The sequence below is a fragment of the Saimiri boliviensis genome, chromosome 14 (genome assembly GCF_048565385.1).
Source record: "Saimiri boliviensis isolate mSaiBol1 chromosome 14, mSaiBol1.pri, whole genome shotgun sequence".
In the NCBI taxonomy this organism is placed as follows: domain Eukaryota; kingdom Metazoa; phylum Chordata; class Mammalia; order Primates; family Cebidae; genus Saimiri; species Saimiri boliviensis.
Genome location: NC_133462.1, coordinates 76,302,291 through 76,316,062, shown reverse-complemented (window position 1 = coordinate 76,316,062; position 13,772 = coordinate 76,302,291). Strand labels below are relative to the sequence as shown.

The 13,772-nt window shown below is 41.1% G+C and overlaps 1 protein-coding gene across 1 annotated transcript; it reads right to left on the bottom strand.

Annotated features, from left to right (window-relative positions):
- Positions 1 to 715: 715 nt before the first annotated feature.
- SRP9 (signal recognition particle 9) lies at positions 716 to 13,358 on the bottom strand. Its single transcript, XM_010340887.3, has 3 exons — positions 13,169 to 13,358; positions 6,519 to 6,587; positions 716 to 1,958 (listed from the first exon to the last, which is right to left on the bottom strand). The coding sequence occupies exons 1-3, from the start codon at positions 13,238 to 13,240 to the stop codon at positions 1,839 to 1,841; spliced, it is 261 nt and encodes an 86-aa protein (XP_010339189.1). The 5' UTR covers positions 13,241 to 13,358; the 3' UTR covers positions 716 to 1,838.
- Positions 13,359 to 13,772: the final 414 nt, after the last annotated feature.

Below are 13,772 nucleotides of genomic sequence, written 5' to 3'. Positions count from 1 at the left end.
AGTTCGGATCACAGGTGTGTGCCACTGCACTGGGCTCATTTTTGTATTTGTAGTAGAGATGGGGTTTCACCATGTTGGCCAGGCTTGTTTCAAATTCCTGACCTCAAATGATCTGCCCACCTCAGCCTCCCAAAGTACTGGGATCACAGGTGCGAACCACTGTCCCTGCCTTGGATCATGTTTAATCCCAACAGTCTTACAAGGGAAGTACTATTCTTGGCCCCATTTCCAGAGAAGAAAATGAAGCCTTAGCAAAGTATTTAGTCTAAGACCACAGAGTTAGGAAACACTGGAGCCAGGACTGAAAGCCAGGCAGTCTGACTTGGAATGTCTGTTCTTAACCACTCTGTTACCAGCTACCAGGACTCAAAAGAACCCAAATGCCAGTCTCCTTTTCAGGTCATCTCTATAGTGTTAAATGAAGGGAAAAGGTCAAACCTCTCCCCTCCCCTGATAGTGATCCCATTAATTCTGGGGGAAAAAACCCAAAAGCCAAGATAATCCTATACTATTTGATGCTACTTTTCTAATTCAAAACAAACAAAAAAACCAAACTTGCTATTAACAAATAGCTCAGAGAAAGTCAGATGTACTGAGAAACAAAAAATGTGCTTTCACCATTACCAGGCTCATTTTGGACTAAATGAATATAGTATATCCCAGTTAAGAAATTATTAATTTTTGAAAAGTTAAAAATTTCAACACAAACAATACATATTTTATGTAATATTTTATTTGCTGATCTCTCTGAAACATGCCAAAACTCATATAACTAAGGGAACTTACCATGCTAACATGTTGCTCAACACGACAAATTTCTACAAAACACGTTTCAATGTAGTACCTTCATTTAATTCTTGAGGAATCAACATGTGAACATTACATTTAGGTGGTGAAATTTAGGATACAAATGTAAGTATCAAATAATATCATATTTCTGGTTTACTGGAAAACATAACAGTTGTGACAGTCACACCTAACACCTTGGTTAAATAGAGTGAAAATGGGCAGGGTGTCACACAAGTATGCAAGGGTTTGACAGTTCAAATAATCTATAGCCCTTCTGAGAAACTACAGATGGAAAATAAGTAGCAAATATTTCTGTAATATGGTGGTTTCAGTACATTATAGTGATCATGATTCCATTCACGCACTCAAATAACTGCTGCTTCTCATCACTGAAAACTAGATTCAAAGTCATTGCTCAACAAGCTGATACTACAAATCCCTTATATTAAAAGGTAGTTTAAATCTGGAAAGAAGGCAAAGCATACTTGTTAGTCAATTACTTTTAGATATAATTGAGACTACACTACTATACACAATTAGGTGCATAGTATGTGTAACAATGCATACTATGGTGCGGAGCTAATTCCAATTACCATATTTTATATTTATTGGTCATCAACAGCATACATTTTATGCTCCAAAAGAAATACATCGATTCAACAAAATGGTTACATTTAATGTTCTTTTAAAGACAGATGAACTAAATTTAAGGAAGAATTGGTTTTTCTTCATATCTCATTTTCAAATTACTGATATAAATTTGCCAGAGAAACAATTATGTGTTTTACCTAACATCAAATTATCTGCAAAGTTTCCAAGGCAGATGCATTTCTTGTTCAATTTCCAAAAGTAAATACAGGCTTTCTAACTGAAAACATTCCCATTCCTAGCTCTCCAAAGCAAATATTCAAAAGAAAATTACAAAAAATGACCTCTAAGCTTTTGAATAGTCCACTTAGTTACATAAAGTATTTTCCGTCCCAACACTTTCTCTAATTCAAAAGATATTTACTTCCTAAGTACATGACAAAGTCTTCATTTCAAACCATTCATTCAGTTTCCATGGTAACATTGCGGGATTCCTTGGCTACCATAAGTCGCATTAGTTGACTGTGGAATTTCTCAATCTTCTTTACATCTTGAGCTTGCTCTGTTTTATACACCAAACACTGTCAGAAATTTTAGAAGTACACATTAACTATGTAAAACTAGATATTGACAATGTAGAAGACATACAATTACGTAAAATTTTGAGAGTCTTTCCTACCAGTGTTTTGCTCTATTTTCCTTGGTGGGTCATGCTAGGGAAACTGCACTCAAGTTTTCAAGCCTCTAGTAACTCCATGTCTTAAAGTACAGTAATTTAAATGCCACTGCTGTGGACAAAAAAACTAAATGAAGTCCATTAGAAGCTTTTGAAAAATGTTAAATGTTAAATCCTGCTATGGTCTGATAAGAACTCAAGGCTTAGAATTAGATATTTTCTGCCAGCCATAAGTAACTGAGTTATGCTGGGAAAAAACATAGAAATCTTAAGATCCCTTTCTCTACTGGTGAAATTGGGGGTTTAACAATGAATTTTAGAAAAAAAATTGGAATTCTCTGTGTACAGCTGGTCACTACATAAACCAGATAAATCTTGATTTCCTGAAGATACATATTTTTGAGACAGTATCTCACTATGTGGCCCAGGCTGGAGTCTAGTGGCACAATCTCAGCCCACTGCAACCTGTGTCCTGGGCTCAAGCGATCCCCAGAGTCCCGCATACCTGGGACTACAGGCACCCACAACCAAGCTAATTTTTCTATTTTTAGTAGAGACAGGGTTTCTCCATGTTGCCCAGGCTTGATTACTTTTAAAACCAACCAAATTCTTCCTTATTAGCAGTTAAATTCGTCACTAGATACTTAAGATCTGATTATGGTTGGTCACAAAACCATCTACTGTAGAATCTTCAAAAATATCAACTTTAAGCTGGCAGCCCTTTCCTCATTTTGTAATACAGGTCAACTTTTCTTCAGCCCATCTTACAGGTTCACATGAGTTTTAAACAACAGGAACTAATGATCCTGTAATAAAAGTCAATAACTTAAATAACCTGAAGTTCAGCCTCATCATGCCCAGCTGATCTGAATTCTAAATGAATTAAAGGGCTAAGATTCACATCTCTTGAATCTATGACTAGCATAAAAAAATTTTTATCCACACAGTGTATAAATTTGTGCAGCAATCTTGTAAAGAGGTCATATTTATCTGTTTACTGCACTAAAAAATAAAAATAAAAAAAGAAAGAGGTCATATTAACCTTCATCATTCAAATTTTAGCCTATGTGCTATGAGAGAATGTATATACCTTCTCACTAAAGTTTCTGACAGAAAAAGATATTATGGGATTATAAAAATGATATGCATTGGATTATAAAAAAGTCAAAGTTAATATGGATCCTTAATTATATTTAATCATTAACAGGGCAAAAAGCCATCAATTGGAGATAAGGCCTTTTGCATTAAAATTCACTCTGCATTGATTCCCCTATTTTTAAGCTAGGACATATGGATTTCTCTTCAGCAGGTATATCTAACCATTCTGTGACAATCACAATTAAAATTTTTCTCAGTGTGGAATGTCAATATTTAAGAATTACTGCTGGGCGCGGTGGCTCAAGCCTGTAATCCCAGCACTTTGGGAGGCCGAGGCGGGTGGATCACGAGGTCGAGAGATCGAGACCATCCTGGTCAACGTGGTGAAACCCCGTCTCTACTAAAAATACAAAAAACTAGCTGGGCATGGTGGCACGTGCCTGTAGTCCCAGCTACTCAGGAGGCTGAGGCAGGAGAATTGCTTGAACCCAGGAGGCGGAGGTTGCAGTGAGCCGAGATCGTGCCATTGCACTCCAGCCTGGGTAACAAGAGCGACACTCTGTCTCAAAAAAAAAAGAATTACTTAGTGGTTCACACCCATAATCCCAGTGGTTTGGGAGGCTGAGGGAGAAAGATGGCTTGAGTCCAGGAGTTCCAGATCAGCCTAGGCAATACAGTGAGATCCTGTCTTGACAAAAAAAATTTAAAAATTAGCTGAGTGTGGTGGTGTATACCTGTAGTCCCCAGTTATTTGGGAGGCTGAGGTGAGAGGACCGCTTGAGCCCAGGAGGTCAAGGATGCAACGAGCTATGATCATGCCACTGCACTCCAGCCTGAGCAGCAGAGCATGACACTGTCTATAAAAAAAAAAGCAACCAACAAGGCCAGGCATGGTGGCTCATGCCTGTAATTCCAGCACTATGGGAGGTGGTGTCAGATGGATCACCTGAGGTTGGGAGTTTGAGACTAGCCTGACCAACATGGAGAAATTCCTATCTACTAAAAAAATTAAAAATTAGTCAGGTGTGGTGGCACATGCCTGTAATTCCAGCTACTTGGGAAGCTGAGGCAGAACTGATTGAACCCAGGAGACGGAGGTTGCGATGAGCTGAGATTGCGCCACTGCACTCCAATGTGGGCAACAAGAGTGAAACTCCAACAAACAACAAACAAAAGAATTGTTTACTTTCCACAACTAGTCAATAAGGTAAGCTATTGCTATGATACTTTACAGACGAGGAAATTGAGACCAGAAGGCTAAATTTCTGGCCTAAACTTTTCCAAGGCCAAAATTCTAGTAAAGGGCTAAGCTAGAATTCACATCTCTTGAATCTATGTCTAGCATATTATACCTCAATTCACTCTTCCTTTTTCACATGTTCAGCTACTTCACTAAATTCAACTGGTTCTTAGAAGACATGCTAATCGCTAAAAGATTTAACTTTATGCAATCTCACAATGGAACCCTGAACACAAATACAATATATGACCAAAGACAAAGTGATTTTTAAAATCACTCTATATAATTTTTTAAAGAACTAACCTATTTTTAAAATGTTTACTGAGTGCTTTCTGGGTCAAGACATCATAGTAGGCACTGGAAATAAAACAGGTAAGAACATTACTGATCTATCTCTATTGTCTTAAAGCTCATAGTCCATTAAAAAGACAAATGTGATAAAAGAATTGTGATACAGCACAAAAAGCCAAAATGAAAAAGCAAGAGATGAAGCAATCCTTGAGTTGGGTTTTGAAAGATAAGCAGCAGTCTAGCCACATTAGGGGCGGAGGTGGGATTCAATATTGCAGAGGAAACAGAATGTTCAAAAACACCAAGGCCTAACACATCACAGCACATTAAAGGAATTCTTATGTAATACAGAAATGACAGAGATTAGAGGGGATGCAAGGGTGGAGTTTAAAGGTTTCTAAGCAAGGGAGTAACAACCAAATTTGCACTTCTAGAAATCACTCTGGGGTTGAGCATGGTGGATCACAACTGTAATCCCAGCACTTTGGGAGGTGGAGGTAGGTAGATTGCTTGAAATCAGGAGTTCAAGACCAGCCTGGCCAACATGGTGAAACCCTGTCTGTACTAAAAATACAAAGAATTAGCTGGGCATGGTGGCATGCACCTGTAGTCCCAGCTACTTGGGAAACTGAGGCAGAAGAATTGCTTGAACCTGGAAGGCAGAGGTTGCAGTGAGCCAGGATCACGCCACTCCATTCCACTCCAGCCTGGTGACAAAGCAAGGCTCCGTCTCAAAAAAAAAAAAAAGAAAAGTAGAAATCACTCTGGGATGGGCACTGTGGCTCATGTGTGTAATCCCCAGCAACTTGGGAGGCTAAGTGGAGGACTGCTTGAGGCCAGGAGTTCAAGACCAGCCTGGGCAACATAGTGAGATCCTGTCTCTAAAAAATTTTTTTAATTAAAAAAATCCCCAGATTTTGGACAAGGTGGAAAATAATGCAACTAAAGGTACGAAGAAAAGGAGCTAGTTTAAGAACACATGATAAACTCCACTGTAGACAGGTGAATTTTGAGGGTATGTGAGATATATATGCTAGTCACAAAGTCAGAATATGAGCTAAACACACTGCAAATAGACATAGATAGATGTAATATTGGACTTGACTGAATGGAGTGCTCTAAAAGAAGCTATATGAAAGGACAACCAAGGACAGACTCCTAGGGAAGCAAATACATATGGGGCACATCAAAGAAATAATCAGCAAAGAATGAAACAACAGAAACACAGAATAGTAGGGCCAAGATAATACAGAGCCACAAATCGCAAAATAATTATTTCTATGAAAGAGTGGTGTTCAGTATCAAAAGCAGCAAGGAAATCAAATAAGATACGAATAATAAGACCACTGGGTTTGAAAATAAAGGAGCTGCTGATGTGCTCTCATAAAGGGCAGTTTCAGTAGAATAAAACATGCAGAAAACAGATGGCAGAGGGTTAAGGAATGAATGGGAATGTAAGGAAGTAACAAGAGTGAGCAGATCAAGGACAAGAATAAAGCCTGCAACTTGTGTTCAAACCCTGTCATTTACTTCTTATACATCAAAAAGGAAACTTTTACTCCCTGACATCCAGTTTGGTCTCTACGTTTCTGTTGCTTAAGGTCTGAAGACAGCACTTACTAAACGACACTTGACATAATTCATTAGTAAAGCAGGTTAAATTATTTTCTGAGGGTCTATAAAAGTAGCTATTAGAATGAGGTTCTTCATTTTGGAATGAAATGCAAAATAAGCATCCTAATGGGTAATCTGCATAAATTCTAAGTAAATAATTTCAAACAAATAATTAACTCAAACAAATCTGAAAGTATGCAATAAATAAAAATGTATACTTACAACTAAATCATCTGTTACTTTAATACACAAGTTCCCATCAGTATGCCTATATTTGAGAACCACACGTACCTGAAATAAAAATACATATTTAGAAATAGTGAAGACAGATGACATTTCTCCCTCTTTTTTTTTTTTTTTTATAGAGACGGGGTTTCACCATGTTGGATAGGCTGGTTTAGAACTCCTGACCTCAAGTGATCCACCCGCTTCGACCTCCCAAAGTGCTGGGATTACAGGCGTGAGCCACCGCGCCCGGCCAACATTTCTCTTAAATAATTTAGTCTTCAGGTAGGCTGAAAAGGATCCTTTTAGACTAAATACCCCCATATATCTAAAGGCATTATTACTCTAAACTAAACTGAAATGAGGTTAAAAAAAATCAACTATTTTAGTTCATTCCTTTGCTATAATTTATTTTTTAAGACTTAAAAAAGTGGTCGACACTTGTAATTCCAGCACTTTGGGAGGCCAAGGTCAGTGGATCATGAGGTCAGCAGATTGAGACCACCCTGGCCAACATGGTAAAATCCTGTCTCTACTAAAAATACACAAATTAGCTGGGCATGGTGGCGGTTGCCTGTAATCCCAGCTACTTGGGAGACTGAGGCAGGAGAATCACTTCAACCCAGAAGGCAGAGGTTGCAATGAGCTGAGATCTCACCACTGCACTCTAACCCAGGCAACAGAGCGAGACTCTGTCTCCAAAAAAAAAAAAAGACTTTAAAAAGTTGGACATTTTATTTGCAGCTAGTTTGAAAAGAGATGTACTGAACATTCTCAAAACACATCCACATTCAGGTAAGGTCTGTGAGACTTACAAGGTGGCATTTCTTGCCAGTAAGAAAATATACCAATACACCTAGCCACAGAGGAATGACAGGAAAAGGATAAAAAAAACATTTGGCAGAAATGGCTAGTTAAAAAGCCCAAATCCATCCCCCAGAAAACAGTGCTGCAGTTCAGTGCAACTCACACTTTTCATTTTTCCATGGATCTTAGGAAACGGATTCAGACTAAAATATTCAGCAAAATCAGGTCTTTATCACGAAGGCAGAATGTGATGCATTATTATATAAAAGCAAAATTCTGCCTTGAAAAGAAGTCTCCACCAACAACTTTTCCAAAAACCAGAATGACTCCTATACTGAGTGCCATGTTACAAAATACTTCATGTTCAATATTCTACAAATTGCCAAGGCATTTAGATATTAGCATATTCCTATAAGACATCACCCAAGAACACTTCCATGAACATTATTTTTTTCTTCGGTGATGGATTCAAGCACAGTATATTGCAGCAGTTTTTCCCTAACCAGTATCAGTAACTCTTGTTTAGCTAGCTGTTTTAAAAACTGCTAAGTGGCTGGGTGCGGAGACTCATGCCTGTAATCCCAGCACTTTGGGAGGCCGAGGCGGGTGGATCACGAGGTCAAGAGATGAAGACCATCCTGGTCAACATGGAGAAACCCTGTCTCTACTAAAAATACAGAAAATTAGTTGGGCATGGTGGCGCGTGCCTGTAATCCCAGCTACTCAGGAGGCTGAGGCAGGAGAATTGCCTGAACCCAGGAGGCAGAGGTTGCGGTGAGCCGAGATCACGCCATTGCACTCCAGCCTGGGTAACAAAAGCGAAACTCCGTCTCAAAAAAAAAAAAAAAAAAAAAAAAAAAAAAACAAAAAAAAACTGCGAAGTGACCAGGTGCGATGACTCATGCCTGTAATCCCAACACTTCAGGAGGTCAAGGCAGGCAGATCACAAGGTCAGGAGTTCCAGACCAGCCTGACCAACATGACCAACATGGTAAAACCCCATCTCTACTAAAAATACAAAATGTAGCCAGGCATCACATGCCTGTAATCCCAGCTACTCCAGAGGGTGAAGCAGGAGAATCGCTTGAACCCAGGAGGTGGAGGTTGCAGTGAGCCGAGATCGTGCCACGGCACTCCAGCCTGGCAACAGAGCGAGACTCTGTCTCAAAAAAACAATGAACAACAAAAAACAACAAAAAGAAACTGCTAAGTATCTACACTTCAAAACAGAAACATAATTGTAAAATGGTGACAATCTAGCACCAGAGGCATCAAGACCATTCTGGAAAGGAAATAAAAAGGGCTAATGGAACTATAATCTAGAGCTTTCCCCAATAAGGTCTTTGGACTCCTGAGATTGAAAAAAAAAGTTACATCACTGTATGCCATTTGTCTGGGTGAAGGTGGAAAAGGAACTCATCAAGCATTTAAGCACATATAAGCAGTTGTAACTCGGTTAATTATCTTTAGAATACCTGATTCTATTTATTGATCTAGTAAATTGTTTTACATGTTTTAAAAATTCAGTTCTCTAGAAACGAAACAAACTTAAAAATATACTAAGCATGACTACTATGTGAAGTTTTAACTCTCAGTTAAAGGAACACTCGTTGGTTTCATTAGGAGAAAGAAGAGTTAAAAGGCCAATCATAGTATAAGGGGGTCCATTTGCTAATCTAGAGGGGCCTGAGTCACTGTGTCAGATGCCGTAACAAGGTTCTTGCCCTCTTTGAATCTAACCAACTAAAATAACCAAAACACAAGGACAAAATGAATTAAGCCCTTTAAAGGCATATACAGATAAAATATAAAGAGGGAAAACAAGCAATTTAGACTGGGAAAAGGGAAAGTCTAAAAAAGGAGGTGGCTTTGAAAATGCCCCCCCCTTTTTTTAACCTTATAGAAGAAGGTAGAAGAAAGGCTGAAAAACCATTCTAAAGAAGAATTCATACAATAAATTCTGTAGCTTCATGAGACTAAGAGTTGAAGATCATGAAAATGGTGAGATGAAGCCAGAAAGACTGGAGATGGGTCAGACTGTGACTGGGAGTTGGAACTATACCCAGTTACTAAAGGAGAACCAGTTTTTAAGCAGGAGATGAAGAATTCAATTTTTGTTTTTCAGACAGTTGTGGCAGGCATGTTTGGGAACTAAAAAGGCTGACAAACCAACAAGAGGTTATCACATAATCCAGTGGTAATGCCATCTTCAATTACAGCAATGCAAGAGAAAGCGGTAAAAAGAGTATAATGAACAGGCTAAATGTGTTGGGGAGAGAAGACTGAGCATTTTGGAAAACAGCTTCCAGAGTCCTGACAGAATTTCCTCTTTAGCCCTGGCAGAAACAGAATGGACTTGGAGTTCAAAGACTTGGGTCCAAATTTCAGATTTATCTCTTAGGAAACTAGGCAAATTGGCTGGGTGTGGTGGCTCAAGCATGTAATCCCAGCATTTTGGGAGGCCAAGGCGGGTAGATGATCTGAGGTCAGGAGTTCCAGACAAGCCTAGCCTGCATGGTGAAACCCCATCTCTACTAAAAATACAGAAATCAGTTGGACGCGGTGGTGTGTGCCCATAATCCCAGCTACTCGGGAGGCTGAGGCAGAAGAATCATTTGAAACTGGGAGGCAAGGGTTCCAGTGAGCTGAGATTGTGCCACTGCACCCCAGCCTGGTCAACAGAGCAAGACTCCATCTCAAAGATAAATTAAAAAAATAAAAAATAAAATAAATAAAAACTAGGCAAATCATTTAACATAACTAAAATAATTCATGTATATACTTTGATGGGTTGCTATAATTGTTCATGTATTATGTATAAATACATGTAAATACACATATATTTAATGCCTAGTACATATTAATTATACATATAAATATATGTAAAATGCCCATCATGCAGAAGGCACTCGAAAAAACTGTTACCCCCTTTACACTCATCCTCTCCCCTCTCAATGTGTTAGTCAAGCCAGGTGCCACGGCTTGGGCCTGTAATCCCAGCTACTTGGGAAGCTGAGGCAGGAGGATTATTTGGGGCCAGGATTTGAGACCAACCTGGGCAACACAGTAAGACTACCGTCTTTAAAAATTAAAAAAGGCCGGGCGCGGTGGCTCAAGCCTGTAATCCCAGCACTTTGGGAGCCCGAGGCGGGTGGATCACGAGGTCGAGAGATCGAGACCATCCTGGTCAACATGGTGAAACCCCGTCTCTACTAAAAATACAAAAAATTAGCTGGGCATGGTGGCGCTTGCCTGTAATCCCAGCTACTCAGGAGGCTGAGGCAGGAGAATTGCCTGAACCCAGGAGGCGGAGGTTGCGGTGAGCCGAGATCGCGCCATTGCACTCCAGCCTGGGTAACAAGAGCGAAACTCCGTCTCAAAAAAAAAAAAAAAAAAAATTTAAAAAATTTCTTAAAAATTAGGCAGGCACAGTGGCATGCCTGTAGTCTTAGGTTCTCAGAAGACTGAGGTGGGAGGATCACTGGAGCCAAGTTCAATGCTGCAGTGAACTGTGACTGTGCCACTGAACTCCAGCCTGGGCCAACTGCAATTTTCTAACTGGGTAAGAGGTAAAAGATTCTGTCTCTCTTGACTATTCTAGACATGCTTTGCTCACAGTGATACTCTAGTTATTTTCATTTTCCTTACCACTACCATCACATTCTTACAGTACAGTCACTCTTAATATAAATTTACATATTCTTCACCGTTTCTCAAATATTTTTAGTTTATACTGTGCACTTCTGGACAAAAAGTCCTATATGGTCTCATAGTACCACTGTCTGAATGAAGAAACAACCCTGCAAACAAGTGAAGCTAACCAAATGAAGCAACCAGAAGTCACCAGTGTTATAAACAAATCACTCAATGTAAGAAATACAATTTTTTGGGCCGGGTGCGGTGGCTCACTCCTGTCATCCCAGCACTTTGGGAGGCAAAGACGGGTGGATCACAAGGTCAGGAGTTTGAGACCAGCCTGACCAACATGGTGAAACCCCATCGCTACTAAAAATACAAAAATTAGCCAGGCATGGTAGCACGAGCCTGTAATCCAGCTATTCGGGAGGCTGAGGCAGGAGAATCGCTTGAATCCCAGAGGCAGAGGTTGCAGTGAGCCAAGATCGCACCACTGCACTCCAGCCTGGGCAACAGAGCAAGACTCTGTCTCAAAACAAAAACACAATTTTCCATCATTAATTATTATATTTTATTGTAAAAAATAGAACTAAGAATGTTTTACATCTTCTTGTTACCTAGGTCTTTCTGTGGGTCTAATACTATTTTTAATTATAATTATCAACATTTCTTGCTGCACACTTTAAACCTACATGCACTATAAACAATATGTAGTATTAGAGTTACAGGTTACCAGCCCACCGCATACACTTAAAAGATATTACTTAATAGTCTCACCCAGTAAATCCTGAGCCATGGTTTTCCGAGAACAACTGCTTTCAATTTTCTTTCTTCTCTGAGGGATATATTCACAATAATACACTGTATGTATAATACCCTCCAATAATACCAGCTTCTTAAGGGTTGAACAGAATCTCACTCACCTTTGTGTCTTTCACAGAAACTAATTTAACTTGGGGTTCAGTCATACAAGAGTGAGGAATAAATGGAGCACAACGGAGATTACTGAATTACAACAGACAGAAAACAAAACAATATCATACATAACCAGGTCTGAGGTTCCCAGTATAAAATTCCTTCAAAATGCTGAGTTCTAAAAAGGAGAACTTTTAATTAACACGAAGATGCTTCAAATAATTGTTAGACATGACAATAATATGCAAAACCTCAAGAGACAAAAAGACCCGAATGCTAAACTCCCATCACTTGGACTCTTTCGCTTGTTAGTGATGAGCTAAGCTCTGACATCCACCTCCATTATAATTTTTGCCGGGGCTAAGAATGTATTTCAGAGGTCCATGAAAATTGTTTGCAAACATTTACGTATACGTGCATTTTTCTGAGAAAAGATGCAAATATTATTCTTATGTTCTCAAAGCCTGTGACTCCTAAAATACTAAGAACTAATATTCGGGGGTGGGGTGCGGGGGCGGGTACAGATGCTTTCAGATCGGTATCTTTCAAGAATGTCTGAGCAGCAGTAGAAAAACATCAGTTTTTTTTTTTTTTTTTTTTTTTTTGAGACGGAGTTTCGCTCTTGTTACCCAGGCTGGAGTGCAATGGCGGGATCTCGGCTCACCGCAACCTCCGCCTCCTGGGTTCGGGCAATTCTCCTGCCTCAGCCTCCTGAGTAGCTGGGATTACAGGCACGCGCCGCCATGCCCAGCTAATTTTTTGTATTTTTAGTAGAGACGGGGTTTCACCATGTTGACCAGGATGGTCTCGATCTCTCGACCTCGTGATCCACCCGCCTCGGCCTCCCAAAGTGCTGGGATTACAGGCTTGAGCCACCGCGCCCGGCCAAAACATCAGTTTTATATACCTGTGGTACCCTTACCACTCAGGCGGTAAAGGAAAAGTTAACTAAGACAAAGGACAGGAAGCTGCAGGCGGGGAGGAGCCCTGGCTTCAGGGACTCGTAAAACCGAAGCCATAAGAGAAGCTGAGGGACTGGGGCGGGAGAGGATCGACTGCAGGGATGTTCAGGGCTGAGGAGACCCTGGTTGTTGCCAGTTTCGGGGCCTCACTGGACCGCTAGATCAGGAACGAAGAGGACGGGACAGCGGAACAATTAACTTGGCAGGGTCCATTTGTGTTCATTCTCAGCACCTCCTGGGAGCTCTGGGGAAGCTCCAGAGGCCGAGCGGATGGCGGGAAGACATCCCGGGCTGGGGCCCAAGGCAGCGGCCCCGGCAGCGATTTACCTTCATAGGGTCAGCGAGGTAAAGCTTCTCCGCAGCGCGGCTGAACTCCTCCCAGGTCTGGTACTGCGGCATGGTGGCCTGGAGCGGAAAAGTAAACAGAAGCAAGGCCGCAGAACCCGGCCAGCAAACTACGTACGTCCCGGAGTCGCCAACGGACGCAAAAGTCCCAGCAGCCCCAAGATGGCGACGCCTCCTCGCACCAACGCCTCGCTCCATTGGACAGCCCCGTCCACGCCCGCCCAATGGGCAGGAGGGATGCTGTGAGGGAGTGGGCGGAGCCCAGGGCATGTGGCTAGGGAGCTTACCCAGAGAAGTGGAGAGCAGGGCAACCAATGCCGGCTGCCACAGCGCCCCCTGTAGGGCTGAAGGAGCGGCATCCGTCCCGCGGCCCTCGGGGCTGAACCTCAGCTTCCTTCAACAAAGATAAAGCGGCTCGGCGGTAGGCGCTGTAGATACGAGGAAGGAGGCGGCAGGGCCCAGCTGTCACACAGTCTAGTGAAGGAGCCAGGAGACATAAATACAAGAGTGCGACGTAAAACTTTATATGATAAACATTTACGTCGGGTGAGTGGAGCGCGAAGGAAGAACGATCCCTTGTGGGTGG

Excerpts from the sequence above, each read along its gene's own strand:
- SRP9 (XM_010340887.3), bottom strand. The coding sequence starts at position 13,240 with ATGCCGCAGTACCAGACCTGGGAGGAGTTCAGCCGCGCTGCGGAGAAG. Across the intron at positions 6,588-13,168 it reads ACCTCGCTGACCCTATGAAG|GTACGTGTGGTTCTCAAATA; the intron begins GTAAATCGCTGC and ends TTTTTATTTCAG. Across the intron at positions 1,959-6,518 it reads AAGTAACAGATGATTTAGTT|TGTTTGGTGTATAAAACAGA; the intron begins GTAAGTATACAT and ends AATTTCTGACAG.